General features: G+C 38.8%; 1 protein-coding gene across 1 annotated transcript; it reads left to right on the top strand.

Annotated features, from left to right (window-relative positions):
- Positions 1–51: 51 nt before the first annotated feature.
- On the top strand, positions 52–27,461 carry pcp4a (Purkinje cell protein 4a). The gene is made up of 3 exons (XM_062433590.1): positions 52–69; positions 21,748–21,799; positions 27,331–27,461. Exons 1-3 carry the CDS (start codon positions 52–54, stop codon positions 27,459–27,461), a joined length of 201 nt encoding a protein of 66 aa, XP_062289574.1.
- The last annotated feature ends 517 nt before the right edge of the window (positions 27,462–27,978 follow it).

Raw genomic sequence — 27,978 nt, 5'->3', positions numbered from 1 at the left:
AAAGCTGTTAAACTCACCCTAACCCTAACCCTCTGCCTGCTGCATCTGGAGATGACGCTGATGCGACAGGTGAGACTGAACCAAACAGTAAAGTTACGGGCCCCGAAACCTCAACAATGAACTGAAAGACATTGAAAGGGAACTGCAGACTTGGGAAATAACTCTCTGTGGATATGTCACTCTAAATGACCTCTTTCACACACAAATAGTCATGTGATCCATAAATTATCGCAGCTTTTAAGAATGAATGAAAGAAAGAATGATCTCTCGTGGGTCCTTAGCCTGCTATCACTACAAACCAGACTCTGATAAGTTGCAGTAAACGGATGGATGGGGGGAGACTTACAAGTTCTGCAAACACTGTAAGCAGACTGTCATCCAGTGCGGTTGACTACCTCACTCCGTGCCTGAACAAATGATGGGAGTGATGCACAGTCAAGTGCTGCTGTGTCAGCCTGACATGCTGAGGATGTTTGTCAAAGTGTCTTGACAGGGAGTAAGACTCTCCTCTCAGCCTGCCGTAAGAACCCTTCATCTCTGGGAAACCCAACACTTAATCCGATTACGTGCTCTGTTTATGTTTCCATATTGGAAATCACATTAGTGCAAGTAATGTTCTCTTCCATTTAGCTTCTTTTACACGAGCTAAATGGCATGAGCTCCAAATGAGAGAGGATCAGTTTGCCTCCTCTTACATTTCATTCTTTGCTACTAAGAGACTAACATTGTTTGATGCTTTAGCTGGCCGTTAAGGTTATTCTTGAGAGGTGAAAACAGTAGTAGTGTATTCATTTTGTTTATCTTATTATTGCAATTAAAAAGCATTGTAAACTGATCAAGTTCTGAGCAAAGAAACAGTTCTCTCTTGGCTCTCCAAGTTAAGATAATGACCTGAGCAGAGGCTGGCCACGTCTGAAAGAGTTAATGAATAGTACTAATAAAATTAATGAATAGAGAGCTGTGGTAATGACTATTGATAAGCCATATATAGTGTGGCTTGTCGAGTCATGCTGGCTTTCAGGGCCCTTTCCTAAGCAGTTTTACCATTACATAAGGAAGGTCTAGCAAATTAATCTCCCAAAGCCAGACTTCAATCATCAAATTGGCTCTGTGCGGGGAGCTGGGATGGCACGCATGCCTCCTGCCGACCTAAGCCATAGGCTGGAAGAATATAATGGAAAGTAAAGTAAAGTGCTGTATGTTGACCAGAGGCTTAAATTGTGCAATATTGGCTGCTGCTGCTGTAAGTAAGTCCAGCAATATCTCTCAAGTGTCTCAGCTTGGCTCCTTTTCTTATTTCCTTCCAGATCTTCATATTAGAAATTTGATGGTAATATTTAATGATTATATTCTTAATTTCATTTGAAGTAATTTTATTCATTTTTGCAGCCATATTTCATCAATAAATGACTTTGTGCTGCTATCATTTGTAGAAAATCGAGCTTCATAAACTGAAGTTGCTATGGATTTGTGTTTAGTTTCCTGGACGGCTCAAGGCTTTGTTTCAGGGAGCATGAAAGTGTGGCATTGACATGTTAATAATAGTCAGCATGTCGTCAATGCCACACACAGTGGTGCAAAGGAGGCTGAGTATGATGCACTGATCAAAACTGTCAACGAAAAATCCACTTTTTTGAAAGATGTTTCTTCAGAGGAGTTTATTCTAAAAATAGCAGTTCTTGATGTAGCAGCTATTATAATATAAATGCCTCAGCAACATTGTGAGATCCAGAATGAAGCCGGATGACTGTCAGACTGATGGAGACGGTGAGAGAAAGAGGGTGTACTTGGCATACATCTAGTAATGGATAACCCTGTAACACAGCTGTAGTGCTCACTTTGTCAGATTGCCAATATGTCCTCAGGGTCTCAGAGTAGGTTTAGAGTTTAGAAGGAGTTTGCAGATTTGATCCCTTGAAAAGCCAATATGTTCATTAACTCCTATAGGTGTCCTGGCAAGCCACAGGGTACATTCCCACTCTGCCACTATACACCCACTGGATGCATTTGGTGCAAAGGAGGGGTTATATAAAAATGTATTTAGTTTGATTTATTGAAGCGACAAAGAAAATAACTGTGATAATGCGTCATTCAAATAAACTTGTCTTGTCACTTCTGAGACTTTTCATGTAACATCTCAACATTCAGAAAGTTTCAATTCTGATTCCTGAGTCCTTGTGCTGTAACACAATCTGACTCACTTTTATGTCATCAATGTGATAATGGTTTGGTTGTAACATATGGACACTATACGAGACTCTTTTCAAGAAAAAGACATCAGTGAGTCTCATTTCTGTTGCCTTTCCACAGACCAGAGCCCTGACTCATTACATTGGCCCCCTGTCAGCCTCTTAGTGCCCCCCTTGTTTGTATCATTATTTTATATTTTTATCTACGGCAGCTCTTTTAATGGCTGCTTCAATCGATGTGCTGCTCATGAAAGCGTGTCCGAGCAGTTAAAAGGAACCCTGTGATTGTCTTTGAATCTTGCCAGCAATAATGAGTCAACGTGCACACAGACCTGTATCTGTGTTTATCATAATTGTGCTCAAGATGCAGCACGAAAGATATTAGTGTGGTAATAGTCACCTGAGTTGCTGCCCACACCTCAGATTTCTCTCAGTGATTCATTGAAGGGAAAACTCTTATTTAATCGGATTATCAGGCTAAATACACACCGCAGGGTTTGTTACAAAGGAACCTGTTCCCAGAAACAAGGCAAATTAGTGGATTTTTACAATGCAGCTCAATACATAGAGATGTATCCCCATTATTGCTCGCATTTAAAGGATGGCTGGCATTTTTAAAAATCTTTTAAAACAAAATTAGTGTTCGCAATGAAGAAAAACATGGCATCCTGTGGAAACATTGTGGTTCAATTGTGTATTTTTAATAGGTTTTGGACAAAAACGAATGGTGTAACACACAGAGGAATAAGATATATCAGACTTTGCATACACGCAAAATATTTTGTAGGCTAGACAAATACATTGTAGGTTTGTCGAAAACACGAGATTGTGAGCTTCTAAGCTACTTGTTGTTGTTGTTGGCTTTATGGTGTATATGGTACAACTAAAGATATTAAATGAAGTAAAACCCCATTTATATAACATTGGGTAGAGTACAGTGTTTTTTAAAGAGCTTTGTTGCTGGAAGTAGCTGAACATAGCACAATAGCTAAATGAGAAACAATAAAGTTATGAGCTAGAAAACCAAAACAATAAGCTGAAAAACATGAACTCTATTGAGTTAATGGGACACCCTTCACATTATGTAACGCCATGTAAGGAGACTAAGTCTACAGCCATGCTAGCAGCTCTGTGAGGCTGTACTTGCTAAATGCTACCATCACCGTGTTAACAAGCTAACAATGACAGTGCTAATATGCTGATGTTGAGCAGGTTTTTATCATGTTCACATTCTTAGTTTTGCATGTTAGCATGCTGACAGTGTAACTTTGGAGAACACTCCATCTGACAGTTGTTGAGATGTTTCATACCGGCCAACAGACTGACATCGCCATTTCTAGAGTCATGCTGCTAGCACGGCTAAAAATGTTAGCTATTGCTACTTTAAATATCTAGGCCACACTTCGAAGAGTCAAGAAATGTCAGAATTCCTTTGTCCCTCTGAATTCCAACAGTGCAATGATTAATGAAGACATTAACAGTATATTCTTTTATGGCATTGAGACATTTATATATGTGTGTGTGTATGTGTGCAACATATAACATCTGTAAGTTGTTAAAGGCAGTGGAAGCTTTCCAAATTGGCTGTATATGGTCATGTGGCCACCCAGTAATCCTGCATCTCTTCTGTGAAGCACAAATAAAAAAGACCCAGAACAGCAGCTTAAAATAGAATAATGCATTTCTACTAGAAGGCAAGACATCCGTTTTTTATGTGCTTCTGACAAGCAATGAACTCAAAGACTTACAACCAAAATAAACCAAAAATAATGTTTCACTAACATGCCAGAGCTGTGGGTACAGTACACTGTATGCTTTGAATGCATTCCCTGCATTTCTTCTACACACTGCTGCACTGCAGACTGAGACGCTCATTAAATTCACATCAAATATGATCAACATTACAAGTGTACACTGGCTAATGAGTTAAGTGCTATGAAAAAATAATGCCCTAATTAAATGTGTGACTGGAATACTAATCAGAGAATAATGTGAAGGTTTGTCCGGAACAAAACGTGCCTTGTGAAAAACTGATAAATGAGCATGAATCATTTCTTAAAATTCTACAATAGTGATGTGAGCTGCTAAGTTCTCTTTCTCTGTGCACCGCTCAAGACTTTAATACAAGTAGCTGATGAGATTCTGAGTCAATGACCAATTCAAATAAATCAATACTCAGAGTGACTGGTGATCAATTAGTCCCTGAACGTGGATCCTGGGGGACGCCGGCTCTGCTGGAGCTCTACACAGCTGAGTGCTCTGATTAAACTGTGACTGATTTACTGTATGCCAAAGTTGGACTGATTAACGACTGTTCACAAACACACACACACTGAAAGATATGGGTGTCCTCCACTAAATCAAAAAAAGTAGACTCTGCACTCGTTTTGGTAAAGACAGTATATTTTGGATCTATCTGGGGTCAGTTCCTGCTGAAGGGTGCTGCACTTTTAGCATCACAGCAGTGTTTTCTGCATTTGTAAGGTATGTGTGTACGAATGAGTGTGTCAAACCCTAAACTAATATTTTGTATATACTCAAATTAATGATGTCTTCATAGAGATTAATATAATCAAGGTTAACACAGTATAATAACCATTATCCTCATTGGTCTAAATACTATTAAAACATATAAAAGAGCCTGAGCCTACTGCTGCACTCATGCTTCATTTTCACTACCATAAACAGTGTAAAGCCTAATGCTGTTGATGGTGTTATTGTGCTAATGTGTTTTGCAGGACCTCAGCTTTGGTCTCATCAGATTATGGGAACCATCTTCCACTTTGTGTGAGACAAACATCAGCCCAGATGTCAGGTGAGTTCCTGGCAACAGCCATAAAGCCGAAACTACTGAAACTAACAGGCAGCAGTTATTATGCACAGCATCACATCTCTTAATTTAGCAGCCATGGATCCATGCAGCTTCCTCAGACTGATCTTAGACATCTTGGTGACCTCTCTCACTCTCGTCCTGCTCTCACACATTATGGATGAGCTGCAAGATTCAGCTTTTTGGGATTCACAGATTCTTCTCAAAGATTTGTTTGGACTTTTTCTATATCTTTATGATACAGAACTGATAGTATTCACTCTAAATTCATGGCTTACCTACCGACAAATGATCTCCATTATTTATATTATATAAGGCATTACGTAAATGGTTATAACAGCTGGTGATTCAGGTAATTTATATTTTATATGTAGTCTATTTATGTCAATTTTCTATTCATTTCTGTCACACAATCTTAAATATATCCACCGTGAGTCACTGCTCTTACAATATGATATGCAAAGAAGCCCACGCTGGGTTAAATACTTTATATAGACTCAGTTGTTGTTGTGGGAGATGCATTCAAGCAGATATCCAGAAACAGGAAATGACTCTTCTGAATATGAGATGAACACTCTCTCCAAAAGATGTACCCACAAGATTTGATCGTGCCATAAAACATTTAAAGCGTTTGTCATTGAATATATTGTATGTGTAGAGAGTATTTCATATCATGTGGTCATTTTTTGGTTCAGATAAAGTGTATTTCATGGTTCTGCGTGCACTTTCATCACCTCCTTGTATCCCACTGACAACAGAAAGAGAGGATGCCAAACACGTGGCAGATTACTGAAAATATGAAGGTTGGTCCACGATGTGGAGCAGGAAACGTGCTTATTGGTTTCATGTTAATGTGGTGAGCAGGGCAGGGGCCGTCCGAGCTATAAAAGCAGCCTCTCTGCGAGCGGAGCGCCTTGTAGAAGACTGTTGAGAGTCAGCTGGCGAGAGCGCATCACAGATAACTGGATCCACACACTGACATACGCAGCGCAGCCATGAGTGAGGTAGGTGCTTCTGCCAGCTTCATATTATCCTTCGGCATCACGGCGACTGCTTTAAGATAGATTTCTGCTGTAAAGTTAACAGAGACTGCAGAGAGACAATTTGGCGACGCGCACGCACGATCGTGGTTTCATTTGCGTTTACAAGTCGCTTTGTCCAACAAGCTGAACGGAACTCTTAATAGCTTCATCTTAGATTGTTTAATGCTTGTAGTCGAGAAATGCAATTTGACCAATCGATTAGAATAAAGAATGAATATAGAATATGGTTATATGCTTAAAGAGAATCTACTTATATACTGTAATCGGATACCCACATTTCCATATTTAATCCAACAACCGTCGGTCCGGGATTAAAGCTGTGAAATACTGTCTACTTTAAGTATAATAATAATCATTTAAAAAAACTACTACTACTACTTCTACTACTATTACGACTAATAATAATCATTTCTGGGAATGTGACCATTGGCCGCAAAGACCAAACCATTACGCACTGTGCGCAAGCCAATGATTCCTTCTGTTTTTCATGGCTGTTATTGTGATTGATGTGCTGTGCTGACTTGGCCAACATCCATTAAGGACTGTGACATTTTTTTTCTGAAGTTAAAAATGAGCATCAGATTTGATTGACAGGTCTCAAATCACTCAAACTCCAAATGATAAATTCCAGCCAGGATGTGACAGTCAGTCCATGAGACTATAACGCGTCCTCGTTGGCTTATTTTAGCTTCACTTTGACATTTCAAACTAAGCTCAATCCACCATGAACGCATGCTGGGTGAAGCAAATGCAGTTATGACCTATAGGGATAGTTAATGCATCATGTGGTGCTGCTGAACCATATGTGGACATCACAGAGGTGACAGCCTCTGATAATGTCAGAGTTTAGATTAGATGAGACCCCTGCAACAATGTGCTCTGAAAAATGACTCAGTGGTTAAGAGCACATCGTATAATCACTGAATTATTCAAGGTTTGCTGCTAACCTAGAGAAATGAAACATTCTCACGGTGTGCACGCATTAGTACGCGCTCCAATAAGACGAGTTTATCCACCCCAAGGAGCTGAACTGGTAAAACTGGTGTTCATTAAAAAGATAGCACACATATCTTTGCTTTTAATCTGTTTCCTGCTGCATATGTTAAGCTGCCAGTTGAGAATGGAGTCCAGTAGCAGCTATATCCTGCCTCTCCACAGCTGCAGCATGTATTCCTCTATAGGAGCTTCATTATTGCAGGAAACCTGCTGAGGCATTCTCATCACATACTTTATTATATCAAATAAAGTAAAACAAATTGCAGCGGTAATTGTTTCTGAGTGGGATATTACTTCATCAGCGTTCCCTCAACACTCTACGAAGCTACCAGCTCCCACCTCTGTCATTATGAATCTTTTATTCCACATTTGTGATGTCTTTTTGTACAGTGTCATATACACGATACGCAGCGCTGACTTCTTCCTCTGCTCTCCTGTGTAAAGCTCACAGAGTGAACTTCCAGTCTTTATAAATAAGATATTACACATAGGAGACCCAAGCAATTCAGCTGCATCTCATGTCAGTGATGGATTCACACGTCTATAAGGAGCCCAGCCTAAGACAAGGGGACGTTGCTCCGAATGAATAATTCAATAAAAATCAATGGCAGGCTCCATCTACCTCCACACTCCACTGCTCTGTTCACACAAAGTTTGAAGCGCTTGTCGGGATAATTGGCACTCTCACCAGCAGCAGAGATTGAAATTTCGTTGGTATCAGTATGATGTGACCGTCCGGTTTGGAGAGAAATCTTTCTTAATTACAGGCCTGCCTTCAAAGCCAGAGGAATTATTTACTTTCTGTCATCTAAATTTAAGGCAGTGTGCTTCTCTAGAGGCACTTGAGTATTATTAGGCAAGTACAGGCAGTAAATCACTGATAACACATCTATAAAAGCAGTAACTGCAATTACAACTGTCTGCTTAATTCAAACTGCTGGCATGATTGATAAGATATATTCCAAAACACACACATTAGCACACACACAATGTTGTTACTCAGATTGATATTCTATTTAAAATCAATATCTTTGTTCAATGAATTGAGATATTTTACTCTGCTGTGATTCATGTGAAGAAATGAGGCCGTAAACCGAGTGACTGGTGGTGTCGCTTCAGTCGATTCGTCTTCGTCCATAAACATCAGGCGGTTTGAGGTTCCTGTGGTGAAAGTAGCTTAAATGTGCGGTCTGTCGCCATAGTGATGAACAATCCAGCATTTGCAGGCTGCACCGCTCAGCCCATCATGACGACACAGACTCTGAAATGAACATTTTTTGGAGTTTCAGCACAAACAGATTCAGTCATTGCACCAATTTGTGAAGATGCTTCTTAAAAAATCAACTCAATTTCCCATCTTCCTGTGACCATCTATTAGTGGAGAGCTTAATTTAACATATTGTGCTCCTTTGACTTTAATAAAGCAAATAAAGAGTTTAATTCATTCTAGGCAGGCTGCTGTTGTGCTGTTTGGCTCACATTATGCTCAGGAGACTTATTCCTTTTCTGTTTAAGCTTCAGGTCGTTCAACAAAACTTTAATTAGATGGCACTCAGTGGAGTGGCCATCAGCCAACTGTGTGCGCTTGCCACGATATGTCAGTTCCACTTTCCAGATTTTCAGCAAACGATAATAACCCCAATACCCCTGTTAGTGTCACACCAGGAGATGCACATACACAGCATCCCAGAGGCTCAGGAGGCAAAGTGGTAAACCAGGTGAACATGTCTGATTGTTGTCCGTCATGCACCAGGAAATAGTCCCTGTCTGGTGATTTTTTTTTATTCCATCTAGTTAAAGAGAAAATGTTGAAAAAATAAGGCTGATATATATAATAGGGGTAGAGACAGGCAGATGGATGGCGAAGAGGAGAGCATCTTATCTTAAATCATCCAGTGGTTGGCAGTTTTCCATATTAATAGACACATGATGCCCATGCTTCACTTCCTGTAAAATAGGCCTCTCGACAATTTATGATTCCTGATTTCAGTTATATATTTTTTATCATTTACTTTTTATTCTGTCCTTTTTCCCCCCCCCATCACTGAGAGCACTGAGCTCTGAGGACGTTGCTGTCCGTCAGTCGTAGTCAAATCACTGTGGTCACATGGAGTGTGAGCAGCCACTGTGCAGCCTGCAGGGGCCGCCAGCAGGGCTTTTAGACTTTTGTTTTGTCGGTATGTTTGCTGAAGTTTATCCCAGGTTAAGAGCGGCTTCTATACATGCACCCTCTTTTAAACGCATCTCGGCCGAGAGTCTAATCTTCTGTAAACTTGAGCATAAGGACAACATAATAAATATTAAAGCATACATCTAGTTTATTACATTTTGGGTCTTATTTTTATAGCTTTGCCATCATTTCTATCAGTTATGATAGACATCACTACAATAAAGTCTGTTGAACTCTATTGTTGCGATGTCACCATGTTCCCCAAGCTCAGTAATTAACTTGATGATGTGCAGTATTATCATAAACAAAAGGAATATGTCCAAAAATTCTCAAAATAAGCTATAATAGACTAGAATAATTATTTGAGTGTGACAGTGTAGCTTTTCTGTTCCATCAGGAATATGTGACCCATGAAGAGGCTTTTAGTGGGCACCTCCAGCTGCTCAGCACTGATGCAAATAACTCTGTGGGCAGAACTAGGAATATGATTTTCTTGTAATAACTCTATAATTCCACTTCAGGTTAATTGCAGCACGCTGTGCTTAAGTGCTGCTTGACATTAGATTCTGTTGGATTTGACTGGCCTCCTGGATGTAAAGTCAGTTTTAAGGTGATGAATCACTCTCAGTGTGTTATGGAGGGATGGGAGTGGGTGGAGAGTGCTGCACAAATATGAATGTATGAATAATTAAATGGCAATATGTTAGTCGTCTGTATGAAATCGGTTTGAAAATGTAATTATTTTAAGTTTACCATAGGGAGCATTAAAAGGGATCTCCTGTTTTACTGATGGGCTATCCTTCAATTTAATGCATCAACATTTAAGCGCTCTCAGTGCTGTGTCCACCTGCCATGGACTTTAATTACAGTGAGAGTGGTGACTATGGTGGCTACTTGGCAAAGCCATTTGTTTCATCATCCAAAGTGGACCGGAGCCCTTTTTTTTATTAAATTAATGAGATAAGAGTGTTTAAAAGTTGCTGATCAAACAAAAAAAAAAAGGATTGGAGGGAAAAGTAGACATGAGGAGGGGGTTGGATTTTTCTTTAAAACTCCATTTTGCTGATTTAAGCGCGATGAAGTGATTGAGATGCAGACTAGAGTAGTGATTAGAAAAGCCACTGCAGTGCTCCAAGATGCTTTGAAGTGTTCCCATTTAATACGATTCTTTTTTTTTTCAGTTATTGACCTGGAATATAAACACATTTTAATCCTTGATTCTCCCTGATTTGTTGTTTAGACTGACCCTAATCCCGCTTTAGACAATGACCAGAGATTACATTGAAATAATCTGTAATCCATCTAAACTGTCACTGGTTTTTGAGGCCGCCCCTCGCCGTAAACCGGTCTCCGGAGCTAATCCCGGCTTCTCCTGGCGAGAGGAATTGACAAACGCCAGCGACCGAGGAGTGTGATGTGAACGGTCAGCACGAGAGAGAGAAAATACAGAGCAGATTACGCTGGAACGGACAAGATTAAGCGCTAAAATCAGGTTTTGCATAGAGCCTCACAGATTCAGGTTTTACCCCAAAGGCTCTTAAAATGTCACACATCATTTCTCCGCGGAATTGAATCTCACAGAGGGAGAGCTGTTAACGTCAGCAGACTGTTTCATGATGATCATCACCCGCTTCACTCTGCAATATTAGAGCCAATTGAAAAGGAATACAAGGAAATAGAGTCATTTATCTGGCAGATTATTCACTATCTAAGGGATTAAACAATAAATTGTAAACAGTCTATTGTAACAGCAGCAGATTTCTCTTCCTCCTCCTGTCCTGAGTTTCACCTCTCCGTCCCACCTGGCTCCTCATGCTGTGTTTGCCTTAACTGACACAAACAATAAAGTTACAGTTATGCAGCAGAGACAGATAATTAGAGCATATCATGTTGGAAAAAATAGCCTCACTGGTCATTTTCTGGTTTGAAATCCAGGCATTGTTTGTTTCCCTGCCCTCCATGTGTGAGCTTATAAAAATAATAGCTTAAGGTGGAGTCTTTTTGTTCAACGGAGCACTAAAATATTCCTTTTTTTTCCCTATGCCTTACTAATTGTGTGTTTACAATAGCTTTATGAGAAGAAAGAGTAGGGTTATAGTGTATAGTCTGATGTACGCTGCTGGGTGGCTCGTGCTCTGCCTCATGCATGCTAATGTTCTATGGGGGAAACCATGCTGCTCTGTCATTAGTTTTAGTTGAATAAGCCCAGCTGGAAGGCAAACTGTACCTTCCTTATACTGTCATGATGTTGGTGCACATGTTTCGGTGAGTTGAGTGAAAAGACGTTTCCTCTGCGTAAAGCAGTTTGGTTTAGATTTAAAAGAGCATTTCAACTGCAATAATAACAACAACAACATCTCATTTATCGGTGGTGGTATCTAGACATGCAGATGATCTAGGTTTTTATATCTTTCTTAGATTTCTACCTCTAGCCCAATGCAATGGAAGTGAATGGGACATTTTGTGGTCAATGGCATCTCTTTTAACACAATACATATACATTTATATATACATGTATACATATTTGGTGTAAAGTAGCTGCATTGCAAACAGCTTGTCATTGTCATTTTATGATATGACAATGCCATGGTTCAGGTTTGGTTAGATTTAGGTACAAACACGACTTGGTTAGAGTTAGTGAAGGATTATGGGTCGGGTTGAAATATGTATTTATTTAACCCTTACATACTGTTTGGGTCAAATTTGAACCATTTTTACATTTGAAAACAATGAAAACACCTTCAATCACATGATTTAAGCCTGATATTTTCTCTAAAGTGGTCCAGAATATACACAACTGGAAATATTTCTAAATTATATCTTTTTTGATGAATGTGAATGAAGGTGTTAGGTGTTATTATGATCCCTACCTTTCACATTTTGTTACATCCTTCACTTTCAAATAATTATAGCTGTCATGTTGTCTTGTTTTAGATAACATTAGGTCATAATACAGTGTTATTGTGGATGTATTTTCTTTATAATCTATATCTGATGACTGATAGGGTATCTATAGATTCAAAATACATTAAAAAAAATTGGTATAGGGACTAATTATAAAGGGGAAAAATGAATGTATAGAATATGAACAGTATGTAAAGGTTAAGCTTAAGCTGAGGTGGAAGCAGAACTCTATAACTCAAACCTAGTTCAGCTAAAACTGAAACTATCTCCATGGCAAGAAATCATTAGAGCTCCTGAGTTTCCTTTCTGTAGTTCTTTTAGTCTTTACTTTTGACTGTATTTTCTACCTCTAAAAACTCTCTTCATGATTAACACTACTAATTAAAGTCAAGTTTGGTGACTCATTTTAATTAGTGACTATGACAGCATGAGAATAAGCTGAATAAAGAAGTCCAACAACTGTCATATTCTAATTTATTAGTCTAAAACAACAGTCCCTATGCATGAAAAGAGGGCACTTATCATTCCACAGCCTGTATAAACATGTCTTCTGTCGTCAGCTTTTTTTTTTTCTATTGCTTGAAACAGTTTCATCAACTTACTTGAAATATTTTCCTGAAGTTCAGGTAATTAATTTGGATTTGCTGTCATTATTTTCTATATTATTGGCATTTACGTTACAAACAGATTGTTGTTGGGGACAGTTAATGAGTTACAAACTGAACCCATGACAACAATGAAAAGCCACTTGAAAGAATCAATCATCACACACGCTCACACACACACACACACACACACACACACACAAAGGAGTCCGGTGTTCATTAGGAGGCTGTTTTGCCTGTACACTGGTGCAATATGCTAATGTTCTAACAGGTTTTGACAGCTGATACAATGCTGGAGAAGCTTTATATAGACTGTACTACTGTATATGTGTACAATGACTGATTTCCTCTGAGATTCTTGTTAATAGGACTTTTCATGTCACAGTCAGAAAAGCACAGGTGTAAATATGTTTTCTCACGGTGATACTGTCATGAATTGACAGTGGGATTTGAGCCATCGTTAATTTGATTTGAAACGCCGTTGCTTTTGCTCAAATTGATGCTTTGAAAATAGATTCATTTCAGATAGCAAGTATTATTTAACAGTTTTAATGAGCTCATTTACACTTCTCACTTCATACTCTGGGGGGGAGGGGGAGGGGGGTCACATAGTTGTCAGATATCCAAAAAAGCCAAGTGTAAATTGTAAAAGAAGCATTGGAACCTGATTGAAATCAGGTTGCTCAAACAGTAAAAAGACATTACATTCTGTTCCTAGATCAGTTCATCTGCTGAATGATATGTGAGGGTGAAACCACTGTATGAGCGTATGGGTGAGGGAGTTGCATGTCTAACTCTTAGTGCATAAATACAGTTCATCCATGTGTTTGTATTAGTTTATATATATAGTTATTTAGCTATCTTAACTGTTATGGTTATATCACACTTACATTTGTGTGAATAACTAAAATCCTGTCTTTGGAACGTAGCCTTAGTGTTGTTCACTTCATATATTTAGACAAGGAAGCTAATTAAAATTTTAAACTCTATCTAGTATCATTGCTTATTCAGTATTTCTGTTTTTAGCAGCCTTTAACAAACACTGTTTCTCACTAGCCGTAGAACATTGTGAGTTAAATATCACAGCTTGACAAAAGAGGCTGTTAGTTGGGAGATAGCCATAATGACACAAGTTTTTTTTTTGTGTGTGTGTAGAAGCTTTTAGATTACAGAGATTACAACTAAAAAGTTGGAAAACTGACTTTAGAAAAGAGCTTTGGTGAATATTAAGTATTAAAAAAAAAAAACCTGATTTGGATGTAGGCCAGAAAAGCCCAGATGGATTGCAATCAGTTTTGTGTTCAGGCCAAAAGAGAGAGAGAGAGAGAGAGAGAGAGAGAGAGAGAGAGAGAGAGAGAGAGAGAGAGAGAGAGAGAGCGAGAGACATATACATGTGTGGCTGAGTTAAAAAAAAAAGTTTATTAATAAACATCTGGAATTTAGGCTATAGGAGTATTACCATTCACTTCCTATTCCCTACATGTGTTCTGAACATATTTTCGTCCTCTAAACATCATTTTCTAACATCATTTAATTTGTTTATCTATCTATCTATCTATCTATCTATCTATCTATCTATCTATCTATCTATCTATCTATCTATCTATCTATCTATCTATCTATCTATCTATCTATCTATCTATCTATCTATCTATCTATCTATCTATCTATCTATCTATCTATCTATCTAATGACCTCCTACAATTCCCAGAATCCCTTTCAGACCATTGAAGGAGCATGAACTATATCAATCCATACTTGATGTGGGTTTCATCTTGTGGATGGAGGGATTGATAGTTGCACACACAACATGCCTTCTGGTTTTTGTGATTGAATTTCCATCTCTGCATCTTTCATGATGATGATGTTTTGACACCAAAAGTGTTGATGACTTAGATCATCTGAAAGCAAGTTCTACTACTCATATATAGCTGTAAATATTTCCCTGTGACATCCTCTACAGTATGTTACATCATCAAAGAAAGCCAAGTTACTGTTCATCTTTTAAAGCCGTTTTTAAAAAAAAATGAGATGATTTAATGAGAAAAGAACACAGTGTATATGATCCACCGTCCTGGCGTCCTGCTGCGTGCTCAGTCAATAATTCCTTCCGCGGTGTCGCTCCCTCCGTGCTGTCGTCCCCCCCGCTTCCAGTCTGGTGGTTGTAGAGAAGCTGCCGAGGAGTTGTAATGGTGCTGGGATGAGCTGTCTGTGACCTAGTTTTGCTGTCTTCTCGTTAAATTGTTAATAGACCCTGAGTGCAGCTTGGAATCTCTCTGGGGAGCCCGAGCTGCCAGAAGAACCAAAAATAGCCGCACACACACACACAATTTATTCATTTTTACCAATTCCCTCCATGTCCACGCCAACCCCTCCATGCCAGTGTGGTAGTTTAGAAATCAGAAGTCATGGAGAAAAACACATATGAGTGTAAAATGAGGAAGCAGTGATGGAAACAATACATCTTTAGGTATTGCAGCAATAAAAGTCACCCTGACTCTGATTTGGATGCAAATTCAGCTCATTAAATGCAATAGGCTACACAAAAACACCTTTTCTCTGTTTCTGTTTATTTCAATCTAGAGCACGACCTCATTTTAAAGGGCGAATACTCAAAATATTCCTCTCAATATAACAGTGAAAGAGCATTTTATGTCATTTCTGGTAAAAAAAAATCAAGCTGCTAAATGGATCCATATAACTCCAGCCAATGAGGTTAGGCAGTAATATATTCTCTGGTGCTCTGAAGTAAGATGAAACTGATTCAAGCTTTGATGACTGATACTGATATTTTGCACACTTCAGCAGTAATGTGTCATATAACGGAGCATGCTACACTGCAGGCATGAGACAGAAATAACTATAAAACCGGTCCTACTGCGGATTCTGCTTCACAATCTCATGGGTAAACAAAATAATGATTTCGAGTGCTCATGAAGCTTTTTACATTGTTAGTCAACTGTGGCAAACTGAGGCATATGTGGCAAAATACTGTACAGAAGGACATCATCATTAGTGATGCAATTACCATCATTACCATCCATTTGTCAAGCTCCCTCAGTCTCCAGCATATGGGACCGGGAGCAGACGAACACCGTGGTTCCTCCTCGGGGACTCTGAAACACGGCATCTCTACACAAGCTGCACACACACACACACATAAGCCTGGCACTAACACCAGCCAGCGACACCGGGAGAGGTTCTGTTTAGCTCGCCACGTTATTGGCACCGAAGGCACACAAGACTCCCGATCTCCTCTCGTCCAGCTTCCTAATGAGCTGCGCCGTTTGGCGAGGCTCAAAGAGTCTGTTGCCTTGGATTTGTCTTGATGTTTCTGTGTTTGTGCAGAAGTCTAGAATATGAAATGAGTATTATCTCTGTCACAGTAAGAGCAGGAACTGAGCTGTAAGACTGGGTCTGCTCAGTGAGCTCAGAGAGATATAACTATTGTCACAATTACAATACTACTGACTATACAGGGAGGTAGTTTAGAATACTTATGTTTAAGTTCACAATTAAATCCCCCAAAAAGCAGATCATACTGTACACTGTAATAGTAGAATAGTTCAAGATCAAGCACTTTATTGTCATTGTATAGCACAATAAAAACGCATTTGTGTTGCACATATAGTAACAGTGTATTGCACATATAGTAAACAGTGTAGTGCACATATAAAAACAGTATATTGCACATATAGTAAACAGTGTAGTGCACATATAAAAACAGTGTATTGCACATATAGTAAACAGTGTAGTGCACATATAAAAACAGTGTATTGCACATATAAAAACAGTATATTGCACATATAGTAACAGTGTAGTGCACATATAAAAACAATGTATTGCACATATAGTAACAGTGTGTTGCACATGTAGTAACAGTATATTGCACATATAGTAACAATGTGTTGCACATGTAGTAACAGTGTAGTGCACATGTAGTAACAGTGTATTGCACATATAGTAACAGTGTGTTGCACATATAGTAAACAGTGTATTGCACATATAATAACAGTATATTACACATATAGTAAACAGTGTATTGCACATATAGTAAACAGTGTATTGCACATGTAGTAACAGTGTGTTGCACATATAGTAAATAGTGTATTGCACATATACTAACAGTATTGCACATACAGTAAACAGTGTATAGCACATATAGTAAAGAGTGTATTGCACATATAGTAACAGTATATTACACATACAGTAAACAGTGTATTGCACATATAGTAAAGAGTGTATTGCACATTTAGTAACACATTCCATGTATCTCACTGTACATGTACCCATTAGTTAAAAAATACATAAGGTATGATTTTTTTTAACCTCTTATTCCCTGACTTCATATCGTATTCTCTTTTAGCTGCATGTATGCATCAGTATGTACTGTACTGCTGCACTGTGAATTGGAAAGAATTACACAGGCTGTTATCTAAACCCTTACCAAGTATGATTTATTTTTATATTGATTTAAAAGTATGCGAATCATGTCAGTCGATGTCACTTAATCAAATATATATTATTCTTAATGCCAGATGGATACATTGCCACTCAAGTAATGTATTATGTAAGCACTAGCTCAGAAACCCACAGCTGAATACTGTGGACCATATGGAGGCTTCCCAGTGGACACAGCTCACTTTGTTGTGGTCACAATAGCTTTTTTTTCTTCTTTTACATTACACACTGCTTAATGCAGCTTTAACACATGGATAGTTCATTACACATCACACATTTTTTTACCCTGTGTGAACGCAGCAGGTTAAATGTTCCAATGCCTAGATTAAAAACATTTAGATTGTAAATGGAGATGTCTTCCATCAGCACACTGAGAGTTCAGAGCGACCTACCTGAGACACTAAGCTTGAGCAAATCTCACCTTTTAAATCGTTCTCCAAAACCTATTTTAGTGACTCGCTTTTATATAATCATTTAATTTCACCTTCTTTTTATGATTCTTCATATTTTTCTCATCTAACTACTTTTGATTTCATCCGCTTTTTAAAATCTTTTGTAAAGTATATTACAAAGCATTTCTAATTGTGCTATTTCTGAAAGTGCTTTAAACTTTTTCTTCCTCTTCCTCTTCTTCGCTCTATTTAATTATATACCTCGAAAGCTCCCATGGCTCCTGCTCCTTTGCCAGTGTTAATCATCATGATAGCAGGCTTTCCTCGCCAGCTCTGTTTCACGCGTGATCCTCTAAATGAGAGCGAGATGGGTTGAAGCGGAGGTCACAGCTGACAGGTGTGGGAGTTAATGAAAAGTGGACGGCCACAGACAAGAGAGAGGAGTTCAGATGTGCTACGATGGCAGCTGACGCTCAGCTTGCATCAGTCTGAATCATACTCGCAGTTCTTTGACCTGCTGGCACTCATACAAAGACTCCTGCATCATCATTTGTAGTATCATTTGTTCATTCTGCATGTTGAGCTCTTCAGAGTTGGCATCTTTAAGTCGTTGGCAGATCACACTGCTACAACCCACAAGCTGATGGTCAAGTGTAGTTTTATATGATGGGAAGAGGTTAGCTAGTTGGCTCCAGTCCCATTTAATTGTACACATTCTTTAATTGTGCTTTTAATCCAAAAGATGAGTGATGACAAATGATTTTTACACACTTTAACACTGTAGTATGAAGTAAGAGATTAGGTGAGGTTTCTCCCTAATACAGTACTGTCAGATACATCTATCCTAACATTAGCCATCATCTTCTTACCGGTCATACCAGACCAAGTAAGGCTGAAACAGAAAAACATCTGAGTGTACTGAGCTGAGTAGGTGTGTCTTTATAGCTTATGAATTCAACTTTTCATCGGCAAAGGCAAGAAGACGAACGTGGCTGTTCTTCTTTGAAAAGTTACAAAGTTTTACCTTAAAAGAGAAAGACAGAGTCCTTGTGTGATGTTTTATTTATTTACCTTGATATATTTTTAATAGCCTTGGTGGATCAGACTTCTGAAGAAATATACTGTAGCATGTCTGTACATTACATAACATAGAAATGTAACTGATTGAACACTGAAGGACAAAAGTTGTAACGTTTCCCTTAGTTTAATAAAGATTGAAGATGCATTATCTATACAAAGGCTTTCTGTCAGTTTGCTATAAGTTGTGCAGTGCTCTATATGAGGAAACATCATTCAGCTGTGATATCCTACAGTATATGTCCGTTTATGACACACAAAAAAGGCAAAGCTCAGCACTGCTACACCTGCTTAACTCTTCCTGTTTTCTTTTTTTTTTTTTTACCGTTTCAAAATTCCTATTGAGGCTTTGAGTCCTTTGTTCAAAACGCTGCTGGCAAACCGAGTGATAATACCTCCTCAACTGCTGACAGTGAGCGAGTGAAGGAAAATCCAGCAGTGCCAGGCTTGAGCACAGATCAGAACGGGCCATAACAAACAACTCATTTGAAATTCAGTCATTGCTCATGAAATTTTATGCAAATGCGCCTTTTTTCTCCCAAGTTTCCTCTGTGTTTATTAGGCACGGCAAAGCAAAGAATGTGCTGGGATGAAGTGAGAGAGAAAGCTGTCACTGCACAGGAGCAGAAAAAGTGTGGAGAAAATGTGCAAATAAGAGTTAAAGAGTTATTCTACTGCACAATTATGTCTGGTGATGTTATGTAAAGCCTGACAACTTCTTCTCCATCATTGTATCTGTTTATGTAGATCTGAGGAATCTCTGTGTCCATGCACACAGAGTCATTTATTATTTATTACATAAAGGTCAATGACGTTTGTTTTGTGTGTGTGTGTGTGTGTGTGTGTGTGTGTGTGTGTGTGTGTGTGTCCATGTGGTTTAGTCAAATTTAAAGGGGATTCAAGATTTAAAATTAACATATGAATAACACACATTCTTTTTTTGTGGACACAGCATAAACATTCAGCTTTAAATCCATTTTGAGAGAATATATTAGAGGATTATGGTAACAATGTCTAAGTGGTGTAACCATAACAACAAATAATTCAACTTGCTTAAAAACACTAAATTCTCAATAAAACACCATATCAACTAGTTTGGCATGATCTTACATTATAACTTTTTATATTAAATAAAGGTAATGGAATACAATTGTTCTAAATATTACATTTCATCTGGGGAATCATGTCAATCAGGAACCATTTACATTTTTTTAATGAAGTAATTATTGGTATAAATCCACTTAAATACTCTGTAAGTGGATAAAATATGTAATATTTATCATTCTTTTGTGGTTACACCATTTGACATTTTCTTACTTTTGGTAAAAAAATCTATGATGATGGAACTGATTTAAATAAGATACACTTCAGAGTTGAATGTGAAGTCATGAGGATGGTAAATACTCATGAATCTGCAGAATCATTTAAAAATACATTTGAATATATGTGACTGGTTTGAATCCATTTTTCAATCTTAATGCATTCATGCTGGATAGATACAGATCATGTGATGCTCAGTCTCAGACTTGATATCACTTTTTGTCACAGCGGGAGACAAAAATAATCTTACTTAAGATACTTTTATCACAACACAGCCACCTACCAGCAGACACAAATAGCACCGACACCTCTGCTCATCTTTGCTCTGCGTGATCAGGGAGATTTTTTCAGCCCTCTCGTGAAGTCTGTGAATATTTTATAGCTGAAATGTGACCTAATATGGAAGAAGTCTTAACTCTTTGAACTTGGATTAGCTCCTCTCTTATCTGCTGGTGGGTCTACAGCTTCTTCATTCTTAATAAGAGAGGGTGAAAGCTAAAGGTGAGGCAAGAGAGGGAGGAATAGGGGATGAGGGAAGAGGAAAGAAGCAAAAATAGAGTTAAATATAATAGAAAGAAACATCAGAAAGTTGTGATTCCATCTCAGCACATTTGTCTTTATTTCTTGATATTGCACCACCTTTTTTAAACTGCACCAATAGCTCAAACCTTATTGCCGGTCTGCTCCCGGGACGTCAGCGCCTCTCTGGCTGCTCTTGTCCTGGTGGGTGGAGGTGTGATGTATGGCACTGTCACTCGTGTGTGCCACCTCTCCTGCCCCCGCAGAAATACCCATAGCACAATAAAGCAGATGAGAGTCAGCGTGGTGCCGGTGGAATCCCAGCGGTACTGACTCACTTTGATTTCTAGCGTGTAAACAGAAAGACAGATGGCCACGCTGCCAAACTAGTTTTCACTTCCACCGGCTCTCATGATGGCATGCTGGGACGCCACGGAAGATAGCTGTTTTTTTTTTGGGGGGGTGTTTTTTTTCTTTTGCCAGTTTTCTGACTCACATACATCAAAACTGCTTCGGCATTTGAAATTCATTGAGAGCACAGGATTAATAATTCAGGTTGAGCTAGACTAGAGAGAGAGATGAAACTGTACTGGGCACATGAATCTGTTAAATACAATATACTCTAAATCCAAACACACTCAACTACATGAATTATGCTCATGTACTGATGACACACTGATTTTTTAAAAGAACTAACAAACTGAATGTTAAGTGAATGGTTATCCATACACCAAAGCTCAGTATGATGCAAAAATAGCAAATTTAAGACATGAATGACACAGTCTGTAGCGTCTCCACATCTGGAATCGTCTTATTTTTCGGAGCTGAGTGCATCGCAGCAGCAGCAGCAGCAGCAGCAGCAGCAGCAGCAGCAGCAGCAGCAGCAGCAGCAGCAGCAGCAGCCTGTCAGGGGAGAACAGTTGGGCGCTGTTAGAGCAAGGTAGCGTGAGCGTGAGTGTGCCTCTGCTGCAGAAAACATGGATTATACATCAACATGTCTCATCACACACAGCAGTAACAGCAGAGAGCATCTTATAACATGCTCACTGGATTCTTTGGACTCTCTCTGTGCTGGGAAAATAACAAATAAGTCTTAATCTAGAAATTGTGGAGTGAATTAAAAAAAAGCCTAACACATTCTGACAGGAGGATTTTTTTTTTATTTCTATGCTCACATGTGGTGTTCTTACCTCATCTTTTAAAAACAATCATGCTCATGTATTTCTGTATTTTCTTCACAGAGACAAGCATCTGGAGCAATGACTGGAAACAGCAAACCATCTGCCGGGCAAGGTATTTTCTACCCGTTATGTTCAAATTTGACAAGTACAACCATGCAGAAGTAGGATGTAGAATATTATTAATGTGCACGCTTTAGCAAAACTTGTATGGTGCATAGAAAACATAAAAGGTTTTTAATGATATAAAGCTTTTGGTCATTTACTTCACTGTGATGTTTGAGCTCCACTGTGCAGAATGAAGGATGCGCAGAGTTTGTTTTCACATTCATCTGCTGAGGGAGGAAAGTTTCTCTGAGCTCACATTAAATCTGAGTTTAAAGTGTGCACTTACGAGCACGATTTATGACATCACAACTAGTTTGGAGTCAATCGATCCAGTATTTAATTTAAACAAGTGTGATGTGGAACCTTAAAGCCTCAAAACAACAAAATGTATTATACAGATAAGGTAAGGTAAGGTAAGGTAAGGTAAGGTAAGGTAAGGTAAGGTATACATCTGCAATATACATACATTCCTGACACTATAAATGTGCAATATTTCTGGGATAACAAAGTAAAGTTAAGTGTTCCTGGGAATATAAAGTAAAGTTCAGTGTTCCTGGGATTACAAAGTAAAGTTCAGTGTTCCTGGGATTAAACAGTAAGGACAGCCTCAGTCTTTTTAGTGGGAGTGGGAGCTACTGGGAGCTACTGGGAGCTGTGGTTTCGTGTAGTCTGATGGTTGAAAGATCCCCCCCCAAGCGCTTTGAGGCACGTGGCTGTTTTTATACATCTTTAAACACGTCTGAAGTGAATATTACATAAGGATAACTCCAGTAAAACTCATCAGAATGGAGTGTTCTCTGTCAATTTTCAGTGAAAACTTCCAATCAACTCAACTTCCCAAAATTAACTGTCACTGTAAAATTGGAGAATCTTACAGAAGAATTGACTAAAAGATGTCTTTTTTTTCTCTTTTCTTCTTTTATATAAGAAACAACGTGTCACAGCGGTTACGGCAATAGAAAGAATCCCCTCTGCTATGCTAGCAATTCACAGGAAGACCTACTTTGAGAAACTGGGCCATGGTATTGTTGGTATAATAATGTAATTAAAATCCCCTGAGTTAGAAACAGTAAAATTGGGCTTGCAGTAATTGGCAGGATCCTTTGAAATTCATAAATGGTGTTAAGTGCAAAACTGCCATCCTGGCAAAATGAGAAAATGTAAGAACAAAAGCCTTTTTTTTTTATTATTCTAATAAAGCTCAGACTAGCAAATCACTTTTTTTCATTCATGACCTCAGTTCAGGTGAAACGAGCGTAAATCATTCCGACATTCCCTCTCTGCCCCCCACAATTAACAAATGCTAACGAAGCATTATAAAAGCTTTTATCATGAATATACATATCGCAGGTTGTGTCGGGCTACTGGGTTTTTCTATTTTTAACCGGTGCAAGCAGATACTCTAAAGCTTTTAAGTGCTTTTTTTATTTTTTGCAGTCTGCACATTTACAAAATTAGGTTTGGTAGCAGCGTGATACAATACACCGAGGAATCACTGAATGTAATCTCCCCCCCCCCCCCTCCGCTACTTCAAGTCAACCTTCATCACACAATGCATGCAGGTTAATAGCTGCTCATTCACTGCTAAATGTCTCCGTAGCTTATCCAACACACAAAGCAGCAGCAGCAGCCTCCGTGTACCTGGAGACCATGCGTCACCTCCTCTCCCTCTCTCTCTCGGGGGTCGCTGTTAATGCTGCTCGGACCTCGTGTCGAAATGGATTTCTGTCGCAACTTCTGGGATGATGAAGTGTGTTGCAGCACAGGTTCAGTCTGGAGGGAAGCATCCTATCAGGAGGGATTTTTAGGCAGCTTAATTGAATTTGATACAGGCGTGAATTACATTCATTTGACATTTGCTCATTTTCACACCTTCTTTTCTTCCTGTTTGGATATATGAGATACCTAACTGGAATTCACTGCTTTTTATCAAATAATTGTATTTCTATTGCATCATAACACTGCACAACACAATATCATTATGTCATAGGCCTGAGGGACAGAGAGAGAAGAGAAAAGGAGGGATGGTGATAATCTATCCCCTGTACAGTGAAGGTATTAAGAAGGACACATTTTACACACATTTGTATCGTAGCCATCAAATCCTATTATGTACACGCAAATCCACAACTAGTCCAGTGTGCTGCCCCCCCCCTTCAGATTACATGTAGGTCACTCAGATCACAGGACAAGTGATTTATCAGAGGCTGCTAGAGAGCCATACAGCTGTCGTCAGTCGGAGGTTTGGAATGTTCAACTAATTTTCAAGAAATCTCCTAGAAAGCACTAGTTCATTTGGTAGTAATTACAGGGAAAATAGACTGTTTAGTTAGTACATTCCCATTTAATTATTAAATAATAATCACTGCCATAACCTAGAGAAAGCATAATCTTTCTCTCTAACCGAGTCAGCAGGTCAACTGAACATGCAGGAATATGTAATCTGTCTACAGGCACACATACAATGCAACATATATGAAGAAAATAGTTTCCAACAATAAATGAGTCATGAGTTAATATGTACATGGGTGTAAATGGAGATTTTATTTCAGTTTAAATGTGGAGACGTGCTCAACAACACGTTTATGTACAGGTGCTAGAGCTTCAACACTGATACATAGGACTGTAGGATTGAAATGCCTGTATATTAATGCAGAAACTATTATTAAATGCACAGAAGTTTCAGGCTAAGCCGCTCTTCAGCATGCTTATGGTCATTAGTCAGGGTGTGCAGGCTTTACATTCAATTCAATCTGTATTTGCTGTAATAAATCCTGGAAATTATACAAAATAATTTGCAAATGGACAAACCTGTGAAATAAAGTGTTACCAAGGTTTGGTCATTTATAGATCCAAATACATAGTATGCATTTTTATGCTAAGACAATGCAAATATACAAACCCAGTGTTCCCTCTTTAGATGACAGGTCCAGTAAAAACTCTCTTTAGCTATACATGAACAAAAGGGAATGTATGTATAATCCAGCTGTCACTTTACACTCAATACACAAAGCGAGTACTTTTTGGTTTCTTTGTAATATCCTGTATTTTATATCTTTGTTTTTTTTTTACAAAGACAAATAAGACTGAGAGGCACTAATACACTCTTCACAAACATCTTCATTAAAAACATTAAGAGCATCCTCTTCCCATCGTTTCACGTCCTTACATGGAAAGCTACTTTTAAGAAACGTTTAAAAAAAATCTGACATTTTCTGCCTTTATTAGCAGACAGGAAATGAGGGGGGAGAGTATGGGGGAAAGGCATGCAACGTGGGGCCCTACTTAAACAAACCGTGGACAATGTGGTCAGCAACTTCACGAGGACGCCCCGGAAAGCTACTTTACAGCTTTCTCCCATCCAGCTATATCTCACAGTCTAACAACGACTTTCGACTGTGATGAGATCTGTTGGAATTAACTGAAAGAATCGTTCGTTAGCGTTTAAAGTGTAATCTGGGGTTCAGTTTTCACAGTCGTCACCTCTGCGTGTGGTGAAGCTGCTCAGTATTCTCTACACGGGACCTTCATCAATCATTGTCCATATGCTTTTAGGTTGCTTTAAATCCTTCAGGAACCAATTTGAACATGACCTTTCACAAACCTCTTATGGAAATAATACCATGGTGCATTGTGACAATTGGATTCATTCATTCAGCAGCACAACACATTACTGCGGGTGTGATGTGCCTTCCTTATAAAGTCTTCAACCTCTGGTGTAAAGGGCATCGACCCTGTGGAGCAGGTATAATGTTAGAGAGGGAAGTTCTCTGTGTGTGTGTGTGTGTGTGTGTGTGTGTGTGTGTGTGTGTGTGTTTGGCTTCTACGATCATGAAATATTGAATTTGTTTTCATTGTCACACGTGTCCTCCAAGGGCTTCAAGTTCAACAAAAGCTTCCATCTAAACGTAAGTAGGCCACTTTGGAGAAGAAAAAAAAATCACCACTGATATTAGAGCTCACACTCTGCACAGGAAGTCAGCACAGTCCTGCACGGAGCACTGTAATGCTTACTGCATGACCTATATGCTGATTGACCTTTTGGTAACAGTGAGTGAATGAATAGTGAAGCCAGAACCAATCAAACTGAAGCTTTTCACTTGTTTTAATCACTCACCACCTCTGCTTTGTGTGCACATCTGCACTCCGCTGACAATATGATTTTGCTTTATACTGTAATAATGTTTTGGGATGCACCTTTAAATCAGATAATGAGTGTTTGTTTCCCTTATTTAAATGAGAAGAGTCTCATAGGAGGGTTAAAGGATGGTGTAAAGTATGAGGAATAAAAATGATTGTGACAATAAAGTGTTCTGCTAATGATGTAAAATGGCATGTATTTATAAATGAGGGATCCGAGGGGTGTTTGTCTTCTGTCATAAGGGACCAACATGCTCTCTACTGAACTGTGCCTCGTTAGCATCATTTGTCGATACGTGGGCTTCTGTACTGTCATTTTATTGAATGTCACACATATGTAATGACATTTACATCTGACAGGAATGAGGTCACTCCCTAAGCACAGCAACAGAGAAATACTGCCTGTAAAACCCACAATGTCATTTGATTTCCTTTGCATGTTTTATTTGTTCGGTTATGTTTACGTAAAACAATTCTTCATTTGTAAGATTCCCCTCCCAGAGTTTAACCCTGACAATGATAGGCTCTGAGTTTTAGTATCAAATTATCGTCTAAACTCAGATATATATGCTTTTTCACCCTGACAAGAATGAATACTAAGGAGGAAATATAGGAATCTGCTGTGCTGTCACTTGCTTAACCCTTACATACTGTTCAGGGTCAGATTTGACCTATTTTTTTTTTTACATTTGATAGCTGTAAGAACACCTTAAACACATTTCTTTTGTTTGAGTTTTCCTAATTTGAGTCACAGTATAACGCAGAGGCATTTTTTGCTGATACACATTTTTGTGTGTGTGAATGTACAAAATTCAAAACACACCATGTTGGTGTATTCTATAAATAAACAAAATAGGCTCTCTGACAGCTTCATTAAGGATTCATCAAACATTTATTAATGACTGATGGAGAATCTCTATGAATGTGAATTGGTGTAGAGACTAATCATAAGACAGAATATGAAAAGTATGTAAGGGTTAATACAAGACTCACCAACGTCCATAGGGTTCATCATTTGGGCAGCATGAATGTCTGAGATAAAGTTGTGATATTTCACAAGTGAAAATCTTGACCTGCTGGTAGTAGAGGAAACGTCAAGGATCACCAAAGTTCATACCATAAGTATCTGTAAAATATGTCTCAACAGTCCAAGTTATTGAGCTATTTTAGTTTGGAAAAATATGAGATGTTCACTCATAGAAACATCTCCTAGGCTTCTTGAGGAACATCTGTAATCCATTCAGAACTGTAGCTATCATGAATAGTACAAAAAGAGCTTAACAGGTTGTGTTTGAACAATAAATGTATGACTCTCCCTCTTAGTGATTCATATATATATACTGACACATCTCCTCAACCCCCCCCCCCCCCCCCCCCCTCACCCCCTCCTCTGCCCAGATGAAAAGAAAAACGACGTCCCCGAGGACTTCGACATCGACATGGAAAACCCTGAGACGGAGAAGGCCGCCGTCGCCATCCAGTCTCAGTTCAGGAAATTCCAGAAAAAGAAGCAGGATGTGAAGTCGTAGAGCGGGTTGCTGCTGCTGCTGCTGCTGCTCTCACCTGCTGCGTCCTCACCTGATGTGGGCCTGGTCTTGCATGTCAATCAAACTGCACTGTCATGAACTCAAAAGGAGGGGGTGTGGGGGGGTGGGGTGATCTGGGGGCTAAATAGTATCTTACAGTATATAAATGATACATTATGAAAAACTGGGTGTGTGTATTTAAACCTTTCCTATAATTTTGCTATTATTGTTTTTTACTTCTATGACACTTCATGGTATCTGCAGTAGAGCTTAAAGTTTGAATAGTTTTTCTTATGTCACATTCAGTGTAATATACCCATGTAAACAATATGATCAATAGATGTTCTGGTAAATTATCAAAGATTGATTACCTTTACTTCAGGGGGAATATAAAGCCACATTCATTGCTGTGATTGACACTTTAAGACAGTCCCCAGACGTCATAATCACAAGATTTTTTCGGCTCTATACTGAAGGCCAGTTAATGACACTTCCCTCTGGATAAGTAAAAGAAGTGCTT

The sequence above is a fragment of the Scomber scombrus genome, chromosome 14 (genome assembly GCF_963691925.1).
Source record: "Scomber scombrus chromosome 14, fScoSco1.1, whole genome shotgun sequence".
NCBI lineage: Eukaryota > Metazoa > Chordata > Actinopteri > Scombriformes > Scombridae > Scomber > Scomber scombrus.
The sequence above is the reverse complement of the archived record's forward strand: the minus strand, read 5'-3'. Positions and strand labels throughout refer to the sequence as shown.